This window comes from Gavia stellata, chromosome 4 (assembly GCF_030936135.1).
Source record: "Gavia stellata isolate bGavSte3 chromosome 4, bGavSte3.hap2, whole genome shotgun sequence".
NCBI lineage: Eukaryota > Metazoa > Chordata > Aves > Gaviiformes > Gaviidae > Gavia > Gavia stellata.
Genome location: NC_082597.1, coordinates 72,229,567 through 72,253,059, shown reverse-complemented (window position 1 = coordinate 72,253,059; position 23,493 = coordinate 72,229,567). Strand labels below are relative to the sequence as shown.

The window sequence follows — 23,493 nt, the reverse complement described above, 5'->3', positions numbered from 1 at the left end:
GCCAGAGAATTCAGTTTGTAATTTATAGTTTTTGCTGCACAGAAAGAGAAACTTTTCTGGATAGCATACAACTCAAACACTGAAAGATCACTGCAGTGTGTGAAAACTAATAATGCAGCATTAAAGCATCATATAACAGCCTCCAATTTCTATTAGGCTTCCTAATTTTGTGCCATGCTTTCCTTCTCAATGCTTTAATTAGCTCTTGATTTATTTTTCACTATAAGGCATGAACTGTTCTCCTGCTAATAGCTGTCTGCCTGGTGTTCTTTCTCTCCAGTAGCTTACGGCACTGCTGTTCATCCTGTGATCCTTTTAATGTGTCACAAGCACATCTTCTATAAAGGAGGAAGGAGAGCATATAAGCTCACAGAACAGTCGTTAAAGATCAAGGCAAATGAGGGCAAGAAAAGAACATAATACATACGGAGTCAGACTTCTTGTTGAACCCCAAAATGGTGGCTCTTGCAATTGACTTCTCTGCGTCCAGCATCATCCATTCTTGGGGGACAGTATCTGAAGCTGGAGGCTTTGCAAAGCCTGTCACTGACATTTGTACAAGCGTGTGGATCAAGTTATTGAGTTTAACAGGAAAGCACTCCAAACTTTCCCTTATTTTCCTGAAGAACAAACAAACAGAAGAGGCGCTATTTATGCATCTGTTTTGTTTCCATTTCTTGATCCTTGGTTTCATGGATGCAAGAACCAAAAAACCCCAAATTCTAAAACCTACCTCACACGAACATGTACCCACATACACACCAGTCACCACTATTTGCAGCAATAGAGCATATCCAGCCCCTGAGCTCTACTGCTTAAAGCAGTGCTCTTGCCATAGCCTGTCTCATGGCTTACCTTGGCGTAGTTATTCTTCATGAGCTAGATACCATCAGCCTTCTTTCAGACAACAGAGATGGACAGAACGTTTCCATGTGTGTTTTGAGGAGTTCCAGGGTGGAACAACACGTGTTCATTTCGACAGCTAGGAGAGAGTGCCCTAGCACTTTTTTTTTGGTTACACTAACCGCACACGGACTTACGTGTGTTTGTGCAAGGCTCTTGCATCCAATTCGTAATTTAGCTGTGCATGACGGGTTGCTAAATCCTCTACGCTCTACCTCTTAAAAGCTCTATCCCTGTGGAGCTGCTTAAGATGAAAAAAAAAGAAAGAGAAATTTTCTCCCCCTATCTTCCCCCATCTCATCCCTGCGCAAGGAAAGCCAGAACATACTTCTAATTTCCTGGAGTTTTAAGATCCTTCATCAGACAAGACACAATAGATAAAAAACTAACTAGTTATACATGCAGATGTGTACTGTAAACATGTTTTAACATCATAGTGAACTTGACTTGAGAAATAACACTTGCAAGATAGTCACCGGTCTTTGAAGAGTAAGATGCAGTACTCATTAGAAATCACTTGCCCTTTTGAATTCAATTGCTGGTTAAGATCTATTTAACTTGTGACGCTATTTTTTTTTTTTTTTTTTTTTCCCTATTTCCCTGCTTATTTCTACAGCTCTCTGAAGATATTCTGGATAGGTTCTGATGTTATAGAACAACAACCCATTAGTTTCAGGCCATATGGCAGCAAACCTCTACCAAATTGTCAAGGTTTTTGTGTTTTGGGGGTTTTTTTTCTGTTTTTTTTTTTCTTCCAGTTTTGGACTATATCTAATGAGCTTACAACACTCTTAACCACCTTCATCATCTCCTCTTCAAAGCTGAGCAAATGCTTCACCTGTCATTTTAAATTAAATTCTTATTTATGGGTTTCTGTGAGGGGGTTGGATTGCGTACTGCAATCAATTGAAATCAACTCTATTCACCACATTAGCCTAATTTTCATCATCTCAGATGTTCTGGCTAAAGTCTGTAGCTTCACAGATGCAACCATACCAAAAAGAAAATTCTACCTTCAGATAGCTCCCCAGCTCACCCCTCCAAAATTGAGAATTCATTCAAAATACTGTGTGAATTTATCATACACCAATTAGACGTACTAAACTGAGGAAAGAAGATGTATATGTTTTTCTTAATGTAATACAAGGAAAGATATCTCTGAATTGATTCAGTTAATTAATTATCTTAATTATTAATTACATTCTCCAGAAACGGAAACATACAGACTATTTAATAAATGACACAAATTAACACTCAAATGGAAAACAAGAAAACAAATCTCATTTCAAAATATTAGTACAAAATCAATTCAGTGCTGACTAATTAGGCTGCATCTGTGGTGAACTTTTCCTTTTTAACTTCTGTATATTTAATTTAATGCACAGTTTAAACACTTCCTAAATTACTGAGACATGATTTAGATTATAGAATCTGTAACTGGGCCATATTATAGCAAAGCAGTTAGGGAATTTGCAATATTACTGTAAGAGGCATGTTAACTTTGCAGCTAAATACAGTGCATTTTAATTCGCATAAAGCAGGCCTCAGCCTCTAAACTAGTATTAATTCAGACATCATCACTATGCAGAACAGCTGATATTAGAAAACCACTATTCTTTCCATGGGTCCATTAAGCTTCTAAAATACTTTTAACAGCCAGATTGCTAATCACATACTTTAAACCTAAACAGAGTTTTTTGTTGTCATTGTTGCAGATTTTCCCTGTGAGTTCTTTTAAATGATTACATTTAAAACAAAGTAACAACAGAAGTATATGTTGTTTCCTCCCTCTCTTGATATTCTGTTTTCTCTGTAGGCAGTCCTCCCTGTTAGAACAGAAAACATTAAGCAATCCTCATCTCACGTTATCAACAAAGAATTGGAAAGGTCTTTTTGCTCTTCTGATGACATCTCGGAACGTGTCTTCACAGCAAGGTAGAACAGCTCTGCTTATGGTTCTTTGTACTTTCTTTCAAGGGCAAACTGGCTTAAGGAAACCCTCTTTCCCACAGCCTCCCAAAAGCTGCTTCCTAACTATGTATGGAGCAGGGGGGTACATCAAACCCATGTATCTTATCTTTTTTAATTTTGCAGTTTATTTTTGGCATGGATTAGTTTACTGACCCAGTTCACTACATTGCAGTAATCTGATTCCCCTTTCTGCTAGCATTTTTAAAGTTCATCCTAAGGATCGGTGGTGGAACTTTCTCCTTAAACTCTTCAAGATCACCATACACCTTCTTTTCTCTACAGACACATTAAGTTTAGCCATAGGCGAAGAAGTTGGTAAGGTCATGGGTATTTGCTGCTGAGATCCTCTTGCTCCCTAGGCCATTACCATCTTCGCATGTGCCTAAAGCTGGCTCTGCCTTCACAAAGGTGACAAAAGGTTCCTTAGTTATTTCAGAGCTCTGGTAGCCCAAGCTGCTTAGAGAATTAGTGCCTAATGGTCTATAGATGGGAAAACTGAAGTGACCTATACAAAAGGCATCAAAAGCACAGGTTAATCAGAAGAAAACAGGAAACTATCATTAACTAGAGTAACATTAATTGTGAATCACAATATTGCTAACACACAGTTTTCAGGCAGAAAAATTATTTTTTTCCACGACAATATCCATTTACCACGCACATTGGTGTCTGACCTACTTCTCAGAAAAGTGAGTTAAGTATCTGGGATTATTGAAAAGTAATGACTTTCCGCTTTCCACCTGCTGAACTGACTTTGAATTTCAGATTTGGCTCACAGTCTTTCTACAGAACTGTCAAATTATGGTACCAGGTAAAACATGCAGAGACTGGTTGGCTGCTTGCGTAAACAGAGATGGATGAAAACATTGGCTAACATTTTCAAGAGTGACTAGTCATAGTTGGTGCCTTGATTTTTAAGAAGTAGACATTTCTTATGGGACAGTTATTCTGAAGGCTGGTCCTTAGACCTTTTTGGTCCAGCCTTTCTCCACAGCCTTTTAAGAGCACATATGCTCATTATTACTGACTAGTTATCCAGATCTTAGTCTTGGTATATATAACAATAAATATTCACCCCAAACTTCAGAATAATTTTCTTTATCATTCTTGATGGCATCCTGCTTCGCATTTCCATCTAGGCCTGAAATAATTTAGAGTATAATGAGCAAAATTTATTTGCATGGGATTCTCAGATGTTAATGAACATAGTGTTTCATTTATATCCAACTTTTCCATCCATGAATTTACCAGGTTCCATTTTAAAACAAGTTGGGTAGTATGCCCCCAACAGCTCTTAATGGACTTTTCCAGAACATTACTACTTTCAGGGACAGATCTTTTCTAATTTCTGCAACATTTATTCATGGACAGTTGATATTCTTTTTTGTACAGCAATGATAACCCTTCATTTTAATACCTTATTTCCCACTGTGGTAGTATACAGGCAATAATCATATTCTTTTTACCCCTTATTTTGCTAAGCTTTAAAATCCATGTTTACTTCAGACTAATTCTGATCCCATGGGCTGAGCACATCACGTACTCTCCTGAAGTCTATCTTCCAGTCTAGTTTCCCTGCTAGTCCTTATATGTGCCTCTCCCAGAACAGAGGACAGTCCTCTCCCCCGAGCTGGTGGCATGTGGGGTACAACAGTATGAATGGCTCAAACAACATAAATTCAAGGAGGAAGTCTGCCTCTGTTCCTTTGAGGTACATACACCACAATCTTTACAAACTGCTTGAATGCCGCTGAGAGAAGTTTAGTAATGTAGTTTTGTCTCTGCCCTCTCAGAAGTCACCAGCTTTCACTAGTGTTTCCGTTGTTTGGGAGATTTCTTGCTGGAATATCTGCAGCCACCTGAGAAATGGGGACTGGCTGATCAGTTTGAGATTAGTGTCATGTTTTGAAAGGAGTTACTTTGAATTGTCCAGTTTTGCAACTGCTGGCATTTGCGGTTTGCAGTGGATGTGCTTGACCTGGGCAATGACAGGTGCCTAACAAATCATTCTGTTAATAAATAAATAAAGATGGCAGCTGACCCAAGCAGCACCTCCCTCAATCAGACTGCTGAAGATATGCAATGGTGCTTCACTGGTAATTGTCAGATCCATTGTGCATCTCTTATTCATGGGCTTCTATGAGTGGGTTCGATTGCATACTGCAATCAATTGAAATCAAATCCATTCACTGCATTAAGCTAACTTTAATCCCTTAAAAATAATTTTAAATATACATCCCATTACAGGCACATTAAAAATGTCAGACAGCATGCGACACCAGGCTGACATTTGAAGACATCTGCAGAAAGCCAAAGAAGAAATTTATATCCAGAGGTAAGACGGGTTTCCAGTTTCTGGTAAAACTGTGTTGTCAGGGGAAGAGGAAAGGAGGGAGGGGGAAGGATCAAGTTGAGTTTCAAGGATCAAACTGAGTTCAGGGCAGATGCTGGAGAGACAACAATGTTTCATTTGGCACTAGGTGCACAGAACTGACAAGCAAACACAGAAACTCTTGTTTAACTCTCAATTGGTGCATTGTTTATCCACGATCTGAGGGTGCGACCTTCCAGAAGGCTGTAAGCTGTGAGGCTTACCACTGCCGCTCATCAGCTCATAGCAGCGAACTGACCCAATGTGAGAAGAATACAGTACACAAACGAGACCACAGATTGTTGAACATGTCTTAAATCAAGAATGAGAGGAAAGGAATTTGGTAAAACACAGAATGCTTTACAATCCTGAAAGAGGTCAGTACATTACAGTCCAAACTCCGGTAGCATTGTTCTGTTGGCTAAAAAGGTGACGGCAAAGAACAAATTAACATTGTTTTGCCAGGAATATTTGTGACATCGTTCATCATTTCATGTTGTTTTTAAACAACAGTAGAGGCAATGTCAGTATTATTGCTCAAACCAAACTCAGACAATTGCCAAAAGCAACCTATTTCTACAGAAATACAGAGAAATACTGTTCTCCTATTTCTACTAGCAGAAGACTGGGGTTTTCAGCGGATACACATTATATGATCGAATCTGAAAGATTACAATAACTACCTTGTACTTAGAACAAGAAATAACTTTCTGTTGGTAGATTTTAACATTCTAATGACCACACTCTTAATCTAGAAAAGGACTTTTTAAAAACAATAAAATGTTTTTGGAAGTAATCATGGAGAAAAAGGAGCTATGAATTGTGAAGGATTTGAGTTATGCTAATAACCAGAACTTTCAGTTTCCTTGGCTTTCTAAGGACAGCCTGAATGATAGAGAAATAAGCTACAGAGTGACCATGAGAAGTAGGTGACTGGATTTTTTCTCACCCAGACTTTTTGTATAACAAGGAGGTAGGGAAGACTTTTTCTGAAGGACAGGAATAAAGATGACATAGGTAATGCAAAGTTCACAAAAAACTCAATATATTAACATTCCCGGGGGCACGTTGGAAAATGCTTATATAGAGGGCTAAGTTCTGCATGGATCTGGGTATAAGGCCATTCCAAAGTCTTTATTTTGAAAAGTGCCTGGATACACTTTTCAGAAGTTAAAATACTACTAGACACGGAACCTGACATTCTGCCCATGTTTAGACATATTGAATTAACACAAATTATGTTCAAACATGAATAGAAATTAGAATAAAGAAAAAAAAAGGCATGAAGAGAAATTAGATCCATAGAAATTCATAAGCTGATGACAAGAGACTTTCTTCTTGCAAATGAGCATATAGAATACAAACATACCATAAGAGTATTAAAGAACAAAATATGCACCCTAGCATTATCTGACTTTTCTACGTGATGTAATGATCTCTACGGACAATAACAAATCTACACTTGAGCATTTCGAAGGAAATTGGAACAAGAGACCTGGAGTTCACTAAAAACATTTTAGCAGAAAACATAGTTTCAAATTAGAACAGAGCCCACAGCACTGTCCAGATCTGCACCATGATGCCAGTTTTGTTGGTGAGCATTTCCCCTGTGAAGGCCTTCATTACTTTAACATCAACCCTAACAAGAAATCTAATGGGAAGAAGGACATGCTGGCCTCTGAGACCTACCTATAGTCTCTCTGGGCTGAACAGGATATCCTAATCCTAATACAAACCTCTACCAGGCAACAAAGCACACCAACTCTTCCCACTTCCAAAACAGTGTTGAGCCACATCTCCTTCCTAATGCCAATCATTACTCCACATGCTTTGGCTGAGAAAGATTGCAGTTGAATTCCCACTCTGAAGCCCCTCACCTCCTTCACCCTAATTCTCAAAACACCTCAACCACCTTGCCCAACTCCAAGAAAGAGAGTGGAGTTACAGCTCTGTCCTGAACCCAGTCCTCATCCTTCGTCTTCCAGCTAAGCGGGACTGCAGTGATATTAACCCTAGCCATAACCTTAGTCCCACCCAATTGAAAAGCATACTGATCCTTTCCATCTCCAGAAGAGTGCTGGGCACTACCTCTGAGCTTTGCATGACACTAATGCAATTTCCACTCTGAAGACTCGCATTTCCCTATTTGTTATGTATATCTTAGCCTTTTTTCACTAAATAAATGAATTGGGTTTTTTACCCATGAGGGACAGACACAACCACCCAAACTATTTGACAGAATCAAGACTTTCACATTTTAATTAGAAACTGCATGTTTCCTATTTGAAGTGGAAATATAAGCCTGTAATTTGGGAATATGTGAAATTTTACAGGAAAGAATAAGGTAGGAGTAGATGGTAAATGTGAAACTGCAATTAAATTTTAAAATAAAACAATTTCGCTAAGGGGCAAGAGGGAAAGCATATGAAAAAACGACTGTTAAAGGAGAAGGAACTCAGTGCTCTGCTGTGTCTAAAGTATTGGAACAATAGTTTTGTTTGTGAGGTTTCCCCTCTTTCTCTTCAAAGAAAGGTCTTCCTTAAACTTTCTAAGTCTCTGTTCCAGCCTTCTCCAAACCTGCAGCCCCAGTTTCTGATTCTAATACATGAAAAGGAGACATATAAACAACACAATTCAAATTGCCCAAAATCTTCATATGGACCTCTGTAATAGTAATAAGACTGGCTCAGCTGCTCCAGTTCAAGCTTTCGTCTTATTTATTCATTGCAACGTACCCTCTGGATGTACTGAAGGGTAGAGGGATTGCAGTTGCCTCAAGGCAGTTTGCACAGTGCAGAGAACTGTGCTGCCTTATGGGAGTGTCCTTGAGGGCTCTGAGTTTGAAAGGAGCCCTTCACTCAAAGTCCAGTGCTGTGACCTGGATATGTGCCCTGCACTTGGGCCAGAGGAAGAGGTCAGAAGAGTCTGGCTTGCTTTGCATGTGTATGTGGTGTCCAGGGTGCGTGAATTCATAGACTGTCCTTGGGAAATGATGATGCTGCACAGGACAGGGTTTGACAGGGACAGATTTTCTCATACTGTGCCCAGAATGGGAAAGTGAGTTTCAAAATCCAGTCAGTCTCCACTGGCTCCATCTAGAGCAGCATCACATAAACAGCTGGAATTATATATAATGCAGAGGCCTGACCCGAAAGATCAGGACTGAGGGCTTCAAACTGGTTTTATTCAGGTCGTCTTCAGCTCCTCATCAATAATCCTCAGTTATTATCACAAACGAGTGAAAGGTTTCATTATCCTAACGCAAATCAAGCTTTAAACATACATATATTCACACACAATGCTTTTCTGTGAGAGATCTGTTAAGTGCTTAAAAGGAAGAATCAGTACCATTTTGCAGATGGAGAAACATAACGGAGAGGAAGTAACTTGCCTGAAGCAACACAGAAGGTCAAAAGAAGAACAGAAAAGGGAATAAAATGCAGGAAATCCGGGTCCTCACTGAGTCCATTAACAAGTTGAACCTTTTTATGCAGTCCAAATCCTGTTGCATATAGCTGCTGCATTTAAAAGCAGAGAGGAAAGCTGACTAGAAATAAGACAGGACAGTTTCATGATGAAAGCTGAAGAAATCTCTAGGCACTGAATAAGTGGTTTGTTACAAATGCACCACAAATGCACAACTGCTTCTGCCAGAAATTTGAGGAGATTGGTTATAACACGCGTAAGGAATGGACTTTTTTAAAGTAAACATATGAAGAACAATTATCCTTTTGTGTCATTTCACTGATTACAACCTCTTAACAGAACAGAAAAAATGCCTTTTTTTTTTTTTTTAATTTGACAGCTTTGCTTCATGCCTGAAGGTGATAAGGTTTCTGGATTATATTATGGTTTTACCTTGTAAAGTAGCTTGTAGCCTGGATGTCTGAGTCCTGAGGACGGAGGTTATCATACACATACTTCAGATCCTGAATGCTGTTTAGCTCGGGCAATCCTGCATGCAGCATCTTAAAGTAAAGAAATAGCATTAGTCCACTAACTATTAAAAAGAAATTTAAATGAAATGGGGCTAACTGGGAAAAGAAGGGGTTTACACTGAAAGGACTTCTTGTAAAACACAAAGTTTTGCTGATCTGAAAAGTGGTTCTGATGCCAGAGCAATGCCTGGAACACTGAAGTGAATATATTGCATTGTAAACCTTTATACTGAGGTGCTGGAAGGAGGCATGGGTCAAAATCATTGATCCATTTTAGTTATTTATTTTCTCTTCAGATACCATAATCTCAATGTGGGCATTGCTAAGCTTCATTTATAGCTTTCTAATGGTGATAGAGGGAAGGCAACCAAATTCAGCCACCTGAACAATAGTTAACCACGTTTCCATTATGCTCACAGTGTTATCCTAGTCCTAATCCAATTTAGCGCAACGTCACCTTCTCATTTGCAACTACTGATTCCACCATCACTGCTCTGGACTCCTCCTGCAAAGGGATCATAGGTTCACTCCCTATACAGGCAATGGAAGAGAAAGGTTCCATTAGACATTGATCAGGAGCTTTGGCTTGGGCACGGAGAACTGTCCTCTGTAGAAGTGTATTATTCTTCATGTATGTGGGACCAATCTGTTCTAGTTAGTTGGCCAAGTTAGGTTCAAAAGACAAATGATGCGAATATTCCCCTTGCAAAGTAACACAACGAGTAGGGTAGACAACTGAGTGTGTCCAATTGCCCATACAGCTCTCTCCAGGCATTTTAAAATGTGAACAACAAAAATAATTTTGACTCGCTTCAAAACCTACTGATTTTTCTCAACAATCACAGTAAGTTGAGAGCGATGCTTTGTGTGTAATGCAGGAAAAAAATCACTCCTTCACATTGCTTGGAAGGAAATGTATCTGAATTTGCAGTCACTGCTGTGCATTCTTCATTTATGTCTAGCTCAGACAGAAAGACCCAATGAGTTTTGCGGATAACAGCAAAGAAGAAAGGAAGCACTGCTTTTATTTTAAGGTTTGGTTGAGAGATGAAGGGAGTAAGGGGAAAAGAGGTGGAGGGGTATTTTCCTTATTCCTTCAAAACACCTCAGTATTTTTAAGTCAAGTTTCAATATTTGTTATATTTCCTTTTTGGCATTATGAGGAAAATCTTGCTTCCTATCTGACCCAATCTATACTACCACTGGACAGTTGGATTGCTGTCTCACAGAGTTAGCAAGGAGCAGAGAAAATGAGAAAGCTCAATGAGGTGAATTTAAGTGAGTTGAGAGCAGGGACAATAACATCATTCAGCACTTAAGGACACACAATCCTATTTATCTGTATGCCTTCAACCCATTTATAAAAGATGATAACAACTCCTGTCCCCTTTAAAGGAAAAGAGAGAGCTGCTGCATAGGCAAATTAAGCTTCTTGCCCTGCATTAGAAAAGGGAACAATGCCAGATATGAACATAACCTGAATGATCTGTAGTGCAACTGAAAACCAGGATTTTTTTTTAGGTTCTCTGCATTGCAGAAGGTGGAAAACCATTTGCTGAAGCAAAAAAATGTCTTTAGCTGGGCAGCACCTACACAGTGCTCTGCTGGCTGCAAGGGGGTCTAGAGGCTTATTGTAGTGCTGCATCGCTGTTGCTCCATATAGCATATCTTTCATGTTTCCAGTCCCCTGATGGTGGAGGCTTCTGAAAACTGTGGCTAGTGATACTAGATGCTAATTAGACAAGACATGGAAAAACTTCCAAAAAAACCTACAGGTCACCTAGGGCAACTCAAATGTCACTAGATGCCTAAGTTTAAGTGCCTGCATTACTCCCCTCATTTGGCCACACGTATGTCTTGACCTATCATACTTGGTTATCCCAGGCCTTCTGACTCACTGAGTGGAGCTGCCTATGCTCTCCTTGGGCCTGGTTTTGAAGCTGGTGTGTGACACTCAGCCTGTCATCCCACGAAAAATGAATAGTCCTGGCATGTGCTTTCCATACGTTAGACCTCCAAAATGGGGATGTTTCCTGATCCTCTTTTCCCAAATGGTGTTTCTGAATTGTAGAAGGGTGAAATGGCTTGTATGGGGACATGGGATTCGTGAATCTTAGATCTGCTCTGTCTAGGTACTGTCTCCTGTTTTATACTATTAGGTCAACCTGTTTCTTGTCACAACAGAGGCAAGTGTATCAATTACCTGCTGTCTAGTGTCACCTCTAAGCCCCTTTTAATAATTTTCTACCTGAAAAATCTTTATAACAGCAATGGATTTTGCATTTTTTTAAACTAGTTGAAAGGTGTTTGTGTCCTGCGATCACCCTCTTTATAATAGTTCATATCAATTCTTTAATGAGAGCAAAGCTGATGAACTACAGGCGTTTACGCAGCTGAACTCTGCTAGCAGACTCCTGGGTCTCCCACAGATGTTTCTGCTTCTGAAAGTGATGGGAACTTCATGGATTATTTCTTACTCCCAGTAGCAAATGTCAGTACAGCTCTATAAACATGCTGCTCACCACCAAGAAAAAGCATCAAGTCCCAAACTGGGCCAAAACCCCCGAACTGTTGTTCATAATCATGGTTTGCTAGAAACCACTAACAGTTACTGACCATCCAGAGCACAGTATACTACTCCTGTGAAGCACTGTACTTTTTTTAAATAGACTTCTTCAGATTTTTTAACCATGTTTTATAAATAGCATCTCAGAAAACAGAATGTGGGAGGGGAAGGAAAGATTAATGATGCAGATTTCCAGATAGTAAGAGAAATCTTAGACTCTCACTGATACAAATAGGCAGTGGTTAGTTTATCTTGCCCCTTCATGATACCATCTGGTATTTTGCGTGGAAATTAATTCAAAGTGGAACTTCTTCACAGTCTATTTACTTTTCTAGACATGACCCATGAAACTAAAACATTTTGACACTTACCGTTTCCGACCAACACCCCATTTCAAGTGCAGAACCAGACTCACCCTTCCAAACGTTACTGGCAAAAACAAGGTGTTCTCAAACTTGTCTTGTTTGTTTACTTTCCTTTTGATATGAAGTGCTCATCGATGGGGTGTATGCTGCCAGTTATTTTTCAATTATGAAATGCAACACAATTGACTGAACTGCAACCCATTGACAAATGTTAATGACACATGTTAAAACATACCTGTATGCTGACTTTTAGCTCAGCACTATTACCTCTCCTTAAAGATCAGCAGAAACAAAAGAAGATGCAGCATGTCCTGAATATAGACAAACCTGAGCTATATCCAGGCAGAAATAGCTAGTTATTTCAGGGCTCCTGCTGGGAACATTTTCCTAATGCTCTCTCGCTGTTATCCCAGAGTAATCTAACATCATTGTCTCTGCTGATTGCAGAAAAAGGGACTGCACTGGGGACAAGGAGGTGGGCAGAAGATGTAGTTATATTTGCAGCATGCGGTTTTAGGCAACCTGTTCAGAAATGCAGAGATGACTGCTGTGGATGAGGGAGCATGGGTGCTACTGAGTTTTCCAGAGGCTCTTTAACTTAGACAATATTTCCTACAACTGCGCTCTGCACTGCTTTCAGTGCAAAATTATGCTTTGTGACATGAATGCAGTTTTGCTGCACCTTTGTGACTACTTAGAAGCAGGGTTAAGAGATGTGGGGCAATCCTTCCTGCTCGATATTGGGAAATCACTCACTGTACCACTGCATAAGAATCCATGGACAAGACAGAAAAAAGATGAGCAAATTCTTGCCATTTCTCCCCTCCCCATTGCAGAAGTTGGAGATGATAGAGCACTGTTTACAGAACAACTTCTTGGCTGTACCCCAACCTCAGCAGGGGTCCTGTTCATAAGGTTGTGTAGATTTTTTCATGCACAGACCAGTCACCTAGGTTTTGCACGGGGCCCTGGACATAAGTTTTAGATTAATATCTTAGCCAAGCAGCTTAGGAAATATTAGTTAATTTAATATTCTCATTCTATCCGTGAAGGGGGAAAATCATTAACCTTTCACACACAAGTAAATAGAGGCATAAAGCAGTTATGGAAACTGCCACAGCACGTGAATCAGTATGAATACTTAAGGGATAACAACTCCGACAGGTCTTAAAATCCTATACGAAAGAATCTTTAAACCTGTTTTAATATGGATAGTGCTCTTTCTTTCCTGTGTTTGCCATCCTAGGGAGGGAGTGTGGAAATGTGGAAAAAAACATTCTAATGGCATCACTGTTAGCTGCAGTGTTGCTAGATACTGCCACATCACCCACTCTGTGAAATATTTAGCTTATTTTCTCCTGATGTAACCATGAATGGGATTGGTAAATGATTGTTAGAAGACCTAGGAAGAGGGATGAGTGAAATTCCTGAATGTGAAACTTGTACTCTGCTTCTTTTGCAATTTTTTGCTGTTTTGTAAAAAAAGAATACATTTAAAAAAGGAAAAAATCAAGCAGCCTAACTTTTCTTTTCTCAAAAACTAGTACTGAAACTGGATAGGTTTTTTGCACAGGTAGTGCCAGCACTAACACTTCCTGCAGTGCAGCTGATACCTCTTCAAATCACAGCGCTACTGGAGGTAGCAGAGAAGTGGTAAAAGGGAAGAGAAGACCAGAGGAAATTGATTTTTGGTTTCATCCTGAAGCTTCTTACCATCTCCAGCAGGTTCAAGAGTAACTGGCTGTGTTTCCTGACTATATTATAAGCTCGACAACAAAGCTCCACAAACTCTTGAAAACGCTGTGGGTTTTTTCCACCTTCTGTGATGAAATACTCCATCTCTGATGTGAAGATGAAAGGAGCTCTGTCCCTTGAAAAGAGAACAATTATATGAGAAATTTCACCAAAAATAGCAAATCATGCAAAACAGTTAATATTTGTAACTCATTATTCACATTTGTTTTTCCAGTATTACCTTGCTCATTATTTCATCTCTCCCTTCCTCAGTGTGGACAGCTCTATTGCTCTGCCTGCTATCACTGACTAATTGGGGCAGAGGCAGGTCTCACAGCAAGAGCTTCCTAGTGAGAAAGCCAACAACTGAACAAGTTTGCAGCTTACATGTTTTCTTCTGGCTCTTCTTTGCTTTTCTTTTTAAACTCTCATTGCTTTAATTTCTTGACTCCAGCCTGAAAGTGAATCTGGAAACAAGTTCTCTCCTGGTATTGAAATATTTAAAAGTTGTTCTTAAAGAGGATGGGATATAAATATCAACTCCCCAATAGGCAAGAAGTGAATTTATGAAAAAACCTACAACTTCACTATCCAACAACAACAAAATACAACATATAGTGCTATCATTGAATATACACCATTCTAAAGGGATGTTTCTGACCCAAGTTACAACAGAATAAACCTAAATACATTGTCTTGTTTTCTGTACAGTTACTCTGAATTCACCCTAGAGTAAATGAGGTGCAGAATCTGACACTATGTCTTGCCTTTTTTTTTTTTATCCCTAGCATAGCTTGTGGTTATGGCATGCTATTGCAGAAGAAAACAGATTAGCCATGCTTCTGCTAACAATCCTATCATTTGATAGTTTCAGAAAGACCTGATATACTGCATCCTTGCACAGACAAAACTACTGCAGTGATTTACTCATCAGGACTGTGTATACAGAGGCATGTAAACAGATTAGAGGGCTATATTCTAAGGAAATATACCCAGTGTGTTAACCCTTAATTCAAAATGAACTTGAGTAAAATAAATATTCTTGGGAAGCCTGAATGCAGAAATAAACTTGAGGATCTCCGTTTCTTGCTAAAACTTCAAACATGGGCTGAGTCTGAACCCACTCTGCTTGCGGATTCATTCATAAACAAGACAGAGAAGCTTTCCTAGGAGTTTTCCTCATTTTCCTATGAAAATGCCTGCCTTCTGTTATCATACAAGGTCAAGTTGCTGTGAGATTCTAGACTGCAGCTGGAAATCCTAGTCACAAAAAATGTTCAGATGGCCTTCCTTTTCTTATGTTTGGAAATTATTCCTGTTTTATATTGAAGATAACTTTGAAAGCAGACCTCCTATGGGTGTTGTTCACCTCAAAGCAGCCCCAACTATTAAGGTTTTTTTTCATATATTATTCAATTTCAGCTAGGTAGTACTAGGAATGATGACGGTCCACAATAGTAATTCTTATTCTTTCCTTCCACATTTTTCTGTATTATGCAAGCTGTAAGTTCACAGTGTGACAGTTATGTTACAGTATGACTGTTACACAGTTGTTGTGTAGTTTTGTGCTGTAGCTCTCAGAGAACTACAAACCTGTGTCTATTACTGATTTCAGAGAGCAAGATTTTTCTAGAACCTTCATTCATTCATTCATTCATTCATTCATTCATCTTTTAGCTTACCTTTTGTTTAGCAGCGATATTTAAAAGAGACATTAAGTATTAAATAAATTGATGCAATTAGGGTCACAGAAGTCAAGTTGTTGAGGACAATAAGAAAGAAAGATAGAGCCAGAAAATTAGCAACATTAACATTTTCACTCATCTGTAGACAGAAGTCCAATCTAAATCCAGATTTAAAAGCATTTCAGCATCTTCAGAATGTTTAAAAACCAAATCTGTTTCTTTTCTGCATTTACATTTTTGGGCTAAAATATTCCAAGTCAAAACTACTGTCGTAAAGGTCCCATATGATGTATTAAGTACAAAATTCATATTTGATTTCTGATGTTCAACTGCATCAAGAGACACAATTACACTATGAAAACATAGCCCTTTCTGAGCTAGTCCAAGTCGCCCACATTAAGCTATTTGAGCTGAAAACAGATACTGCAATCAGAAATTACTTTACTGGAAGAAATACTATGTTTAACCTTGTTGGGTTGGGCTGTGGGCCAACTTCCATGTAATGCAATGACTAAATACTAGTCAATTCTCGTACTGTTGTTGCTAAAGGATCCATTTGAACATATAACTGATATTTTAGTATTTATATTATTTATAGATTAATTTTACTTGTAAGATTATTTTAAGCAGTTTTACAAGGTCCTTAAATTTCTCAGTATCATTTAAGACTGTCTTCTAAGGTGGTAGGTGTGTCCTCCTTTGCTAACCTGCAAAATACGATGAAGAAATTTGCTTTCCCTGGTTTTGCTCAAGGTCTTGTGATATCAGAGCCTCTCCTGCAAGGTAACCCCTTCAATCAGTCAGATGCTGAAGCTCCATTCCTGCATGTGTCTAAGTAAGTTGGGTGCTCATAAAGGGAACACTTGGCAGTTGAAATTAAAAAAAAACACATAAAATCAACTTAGTATAGGAGAGAAGACCCACTAGAAGGAACAACATAGTCATTTCTCTGATAATATTAAAAAGCAAAGTTTCAGTGGGAAAAGATGCTTACTCACTAAGAGTACATTAAGGATTCTGAAAAACCAATTGACAGGGCTGAATGTCTGCGTATAGATGCAAAATGCTCCTTGCTGCTTTTACAAACTCCTTTGGAATGTAAAAACATAGAAGGCGATAGTTTAAAAATCACTCCAGCAAAATTACAAACAGCCAAGTCAAGTCACCGTCCATCATGCATGGGAAAATTTACATCAGCAAACAATAGAGGCTGTTTCAGCTTGCATAAGAAAAAAAGCAATGCATGCCCTGGTGTTGCATGAGCATTCTAATTTATCACACACACACACACACATGCAAATGAATCTCACCCCCATGCACAGCCTGTATTTCTATATTTAAATCGGTAGATCTCTAAATGACAGCCTTCTTTGCGGCACATAGCTATGATCATATTACATGATGGCATTTATTCAGAAGAAATGCAATGCATCCAAAGGCCTGGTAGTAATAACTATGAAAGACATCACTCATTTGGACGTAAATCTATTACACAGCTTGCTCACATGAAGTTATCTAAAAGATATAAACATGAAATACTTCTTCCCCTCAAGGTCACAGCTAAGCCCCATAATACTTTACATCCATAGGATGTTCCAAGACCAATGACTGTGTTACAGCCAACGGGACAAGAGCCCCTTGGCCTAAAATCTGTATCTATTACAACTTGCTGCTTCCTTCAAATTAATGAAATGACTGACATCAGTTTAACAAAACTGATATGATGAACTATTTTCAAGTGAAAGCCTTTTACCATATTTCTGTAGAAGACAGTCTTTTTTTTCTGGTGTGCTAAAGAAATACAGAATTGAAATATTCTTGAATGACCTCTACTGTATAACGGAAATGTTGGATACCATCATTTTTAGAAAAAAAGCCTCATTGAGACAACTGATGTGGTCTGAGATAGACCAAAAATGTACAGCCAATAAGCCTCCCAAAATCATTAAAGCTACCTTATCACAACTCGCTTACTCTTTTTTTCCCCTTTCTCCCCCCTCCCCCCAAGCCCTAGAAAAGATTAATGAGCCCTTTGGTTTTATAATAGAAATCAGTCAAAAAGGCAATACCCCCGTTTATGACAGAGTCTGATTGCAGTCCTGGACCTTAAACACTTATACTTTACTGTGGCTGTGACAAAAGAGTTTACTCAAGTCATGCAGTGAGAAGCAAGGCTAGTTTTATGGTGTTTTTATTCTTTTTTTCTTGTGTACTGCTTTTAGAGATTTAAGATTTTCATGGGAATGTGTTTTGCAGTTCCTCTGGAGATTAAGAATGTTTGGATGATATGTCATGAGAGGGTGGAAAGAAAGGAAACCTCAAGCAACTGAAGAGATCATCATGCAAAAACAAACTTTGTCTGGGGTGATGGGAACATTTACTGGGACTTCACTGTGGGCTAGAACTATGCTGCCTTCCAAGAAGACCAGTAAGTTCATCAGGATTTGTTACGAAACACTAGATGTAAACTGATTAACAAAGCTTGTAAGGTCAACAATGATTTTAGTTTTTCCTACTATGAATCTCACGGTACAGAACATTTAAAAATGATACATTGACTTCCTTTTATATTAAGTAGAAAAAGCATATGAGATAATCAACAACAAACGACCTTTACTCTGATCTAATCTTAACTTCCTAATAGTGTAGTTATGGAAAAGTTCAAGTCACACACAGTAATACAATATCAAAACTGTTGTAGTCCAAGTTGTCATATGGACATAGGAGACAGTGCATGAGAAACCATACAGAACTGTGTGCAATTTAAAAATCAGCTGCTCAGCAGCATACACCCCCATATATTATATGCCTGGAAAGGGGACCACAAGACATATCCCATCTTTCTGCTTACCAGACAAGATCAACCATAAACATGATTCCGAGATGCTTATTTAGCCTATTCTCAGAGAAAACAAAGTGACAAAGTTGTTCTCCAACCTCCCTATCACATTTCTGTTCCAGTATCTCCCCTCACACAGTTTTCTTCCTTAATGCCTAATCTAACCTTGCTGTGTTTTCATCCCGTTAATTCTTGCTTTTTCCTAAGGCAACATGATGATCCTGTCTTCTTTACAGCAGCTTCGAATGTATTTGCAGGCTGTTATTATGTCTTTCCTCAGTCTTCTGTAGACAATTGTTTTAAACTTTTCTTATAAGTCTTGTTTTCCAGATGTCTGATAATTTTAATTGCTTTTCACTGGACTCCTTGTGATTTCTCTGGACTCCTTATCCAAAACTTTCTAGAAGTAAAATGTTGAAAATATTCCAGCTGAAGTTCTACCAGTGTCACATGAAGCAAAAGGATTACTTCACATTTCATGCTTTCCAGTTCAATATTCTATCATGAACTTATATTCAACTTGTCTGTAGTAAAATCCTCAGATCCCTTTCTGAAAAACTACCTATCATTGCTAATCCCAACTTTCATCACAGTTAAAAACTCTTATAGTAGGCCTCTACTAAAAAATGAACAAACATATTCTCTACCCCATCATACTGGTTACTAATGAAAATATTGAAAGTTGTCAGTCCCATCACAAATCTGTTATGGGAGATGACAGTCTCTTCAGCAAGCATAGAATCTAAATGATGTAAATATATTTGAAGTGACCTCATAACAGAACAGTAGTTCTGAGCTTTGTATAAAATATAAATACTTCACTTGCTGGACTTGACAGCAGTTTTCCTATTGACTTCAAGGACAGCTGCTACCACTTGCATTTTCACTGGCTTGTATTGCAAATCTGTGTTCAGATTTGTTTAGAAACCTTTTCTGTTTTCTATTTCTTTTACTGAAGAAATCTTCCTAACAGTTCCACAGATACATGTCTGCTCCTGAAAACTGTAAACAGCCTCTTGCTGAGACTTTGTTCCTCAAATCACCCAGACCTGATGTACATCCATCCATGTCTAAATAAAATGACCATCTACATTCCAGTTGCCAAAAAGTAGCTACAATGCTATAAAAAGGAGTAGAAGAAAGAAGTGAATTAGCAAATTTGCAAGAGCTTTCCAAAAAACCAGAATTTATTTATCCTGAGGGATTTACTCTCAATTGTATTCTCAATAGCTTTTATTTCCAGTAACAGACAGATGGAGAGTCACTTGCCCAAACAGGGAACTCGTGACTAAGCTTCAAGGCAAAAAGGACATACCTAGGAAGTGGAAGTAAGGACTGGCTACAAAGGAGAAATATAGAAACTCTGCCTGGTCATGCAGAAATGGTGCTAGGAAAGACAAAACTCAACTAGAACTAAAATTGGTGGTGGACATGAAGCACTACAAGAAGTCCTACTGATACACTAAAAGGATGAACAAAGAAAATGCGGACCTGCTGCCGATTGGTTATTTAGTGACATGGGAGCGCAGACAAGGCTGAGGTACTCATTGCCTTCTTTGCTTCAATCTTCACCAACAAGGCCCCCCAGGTGGTGGGCAGCAAGCTGGGCATGAGCCAGTGGTAAGCCAAGTATGAGCCCTGGAAGTGATGAAGGCTAACAGCATCCTGGGCTTAATTCATGGGAGAGTAGCCAGTAGATGCTCTTTACTTAGCACTTGTTAGTTCATATCCTGCCAAAACAGGAAAGATACCGCTAAACTGGAGTAAGTTCAGGAGAGGGCCACCAAGATGTTTGGGAGCTAGAGCACTTGCCTATGAAGTGAGGCTGAGGAAGGTGGGCTTGTTTACCCAGGAGATGAGAAGGTTTTCAGAAGACCAAACAGCAATCTTCTAGTATCTATAGGAGGTTTTGAAACAGAGGGATCCAGGCAAGAATAAGAGAGAAAATTGAAACAGCTGAGGTTCTGACTGGCCATAGGAAAAAAACCCTTCACTATGAGGATAATTAAATATTGAAACAAGTTGCCTGGGGAAGTTATCCTGGGAGGTTTTCAAGATTCAGCTGGACATAGCCCTCAGTAAACTGGTCTGAATTTAGTGTCGACTTTATCCCCTTCATACTTACACAGAAAGATTCCTGAATGTCCTGAGCATCCTTGGCTCAGGTAAACTACTTGGCCTGGACATTCAAAACATGCATCTAATATTTTTGACCTACATTCTTCAAGCAAATGACCAGAAGTGAAGTCTATACCAGATAACATGGTTTTAACTCTATTGTTTGCCATTTCTGTTTGAGATATCTAATGCATAAAAAGTTTGAGATACCTAATGCATAAAAAGTTTTCTAACTACAAAATTGAAATCTCATTTCTGATTACAGTTTTACCTACATTATTTTTATATTAACATCTATCATTACAGGTAGCAACATCAAACTAGAAAGAATCTCCTGAATTCCTTAGATAACTGAGGACAGTTCTTAAACCATTATGGGCTTATTTGTTTATTAAGTTAGTTCTTCTTATATGTATATCAACTTTGTTATTATAATTATCTTTCACTATCAGAGCCTTAATGTTAGCTTTCCAGTAAAATCACTGTGTTGGACATACCTGCTATTTTGATCTGCAGTAAAAGAAATACTTCACACATTGGACTGGCCTATTCTGGAAGAGTTATCTGTTTTTGTCATTAATTGAACTGGTTGCATTGAGATTTAATCATGCTTAATGGATACGGTAGAAAACAAGCTATAACCCTCCCCCAAGCTAAGGGCTCTGATTCATCACTCTGTTAACATCTCATTTCCCCACGTAAACTGAGCCATAGTAAGTATTTATTTGCGCCTCTTTGCCTGTGCAAAGTGCAAGGGAATGTGTCTTAACTAAAATCCTTTTCATTGTGAGCCAAATGAAGTTAGTGAGTTTGTAAATCATGGAAATTGATTACACTTGGTCCCATAGGATTACTATGCTAATTGACAGTATAGCTAACACAAACGTTTACAGCTGAGGTTAGACACGGTTACAGTTCTTAGCGTAGACCTAGTATTTGCAGTGTGTATTGCTACCGGGACTCATCTGGAACCTTACCTTGTAACAAGAAAACTGGCGAGACTCGTGATGGGAAAGCAGAAACTCATTCGAGGCATCTCTTGATGGTTTTCACTATGGCTGCATTGCCCCAGTCTCTGCTGTGATCACTAGTTATTCTGCAGTCTGACCACAGAATTTATTCACTTATGTCACAGAATTTCAACCACTTTATACAGTCAGCTGCTTGTATATTTTGGAAGAATCCGAAAAGGATCCTCCCTGAAAGAAGATGTACTCTGCTTTAAGAACGTACATGTCTTTAATAGTTTCAGACATTGTCCCGTTGCAACCACGTGCATCTCATATTGACTGGTTAAAAAGCACTACTATGTCCAGATCAGGCACCTTCTAAGCTGAGTTAGGATCCTATTTTCAGATAGACACATATAAAGCAGCCCGCACTCAGAGTCACCAGCAACCAGACTGCATAGCAATGTTAAGGTGGATTTAAATCATGTTCAATACCTATATTTGAAAGTGTTCAGTATAGCATTCCTGATGCCTTATATGATTTTCTAAGACTATCAAATTTTCCAGCTTTGTTAGGAGTTTATTACTAACCCTGTTGAAAAAACACTTGAGAGTTAATTCACGAGGAGACTGGAGCAATTCCTCTTGTTAATACAGATTGTTGGACAACTGCTTTTTTTGTTCTGACTGACCCTCAGTACTGAAAAAAAGATTTTAAAACTCAGACCTAAAAGTTGCCTTAAAATAAATAGAACAAGTGGGCTTATATCCCATACTTACCAAATATTCAGCTAACAGGTCTTTTCAGTATGAGATAGCTATTTGGAAAAAACAGTAGTAGACTGTTGCAGGACTTTTGTATATCACCAGCCAAAATAGAGAAATAAACCAGTGATGAAGAAGTTGAATTGCACAGAAATTCCTTAGGGCAGGGGATGAAATCCTACATTAATTAAATATATCAGTATGCTTTCCAGTTAAGGATGAAGGACAAGGGCATAGTGTGCAGAACAAGCTGAAAAAGATACCAAGACCAAGCAACAGAGATTAATTTAAAAGTGCTTGATATATAATTGACTGTGTGTGAGAACAGCTCCCCCTGAACATAAAAAGGTGTGTATAGAAAGCTTTTGGAGAAAGAGATGACACAGTAAAATGTTTCTGACAGGAGCAGGAAAAAGAAAATATATGTCTCTGTAAACACTTATACTTTGAAAAGGATAACAAATTAAATCATAGAATCACAATGGACAGTGAACATGATGTCTTTTTCCCCTTTTATCTCTGTTTTATTGTTAAACTTCCTGTCTCTAGAGTCACATTCTACAAAAAATCATGGGGTGACTAACAGAAAGAGAAGGAGAGAAGGGGAGAGGGCAGGAAGAAATCTCTGAAGGAGGAAGCTGATAGGGAGTCACTTGAATAACTCATGCAGTATATCTCCCTAAGTGGAGGAAATTCCATTGGTGGCTCTGAAGGCATCAAACAATTTCTCTAGCCCAGATAATTGTTAACTAGAATACATAACTCCTTCAAGAAAGCGGCTGTTCCTGAAGATAGGAAAGCAGTTTATGCCATGCTTGAACTGAATGAAAAGCCAAGAAGGATACTGAGAGTTGTGGCAGATGAGAACTGGGTTCCAGGAAACTCAATTCAGCAGAAGAACAATGCACTTGGATGTACTGGATAGGGTCAAATACTGAATGGGAAAAACAGTGCCTCCCTTAACTGTCTGGGTACTTTGAAAAGGATAACCAAAAAAATTAAGGCTATAAAGTGGACAGTGAACATAATTTACTCTGATTTCAAAAAGGTTTAGTTGAATGCCCTCCACAAGCAGCTATTACTGAAAATAAATAACCAATGGTAAAGGGCAAACTACTATCCAAGCTCCATAATTAGAGAAAGCATCAAAACAGAAACAATAAACACCTACTCTTCAAGGCAGACAAAGATAACAGAAGTGCACCTGAAACTCACAACTGTAACTTGTGCTGCTCATATGTTCTCAGACTTGACTTGTGCATTTGGTGTTTAATTTGGGACAATTAGA

General features: G+C 38.6%; 1 protein-coding gene across 1 annotated transcript in view; it reads right to left on the bottom strand.

Annotated features, from left to right (window-relative positions):
• PIK3C2G (phosphatidylinositol-4-phosphate 3-kinase catalytic subunit type 2 gamma) overlaps positions 1-23,493 on the bottom strand; it is a 209,812-nt gene that overhangs the window by 43,377 nt on the left and 142,942 nt on the right. The window contains exons 24-26 of the mRNA XM_059816945.1: positions 13,828-13,984; positions 9,104-9,213; positions 428-620 (exon numbers count right to left, since the gene is read on the bottom strand). Of these exons, the coding sequence (XP_059672928.1) occupies positions 428-620; positions 9,104-9,213; positions 13,828-13,984 (460 nt within the window). The remainder of the gene's footprint in view (positions 1-427; positions 621-9,103; positions 9,214-13,827; positions 13,985-23,493) is intronic.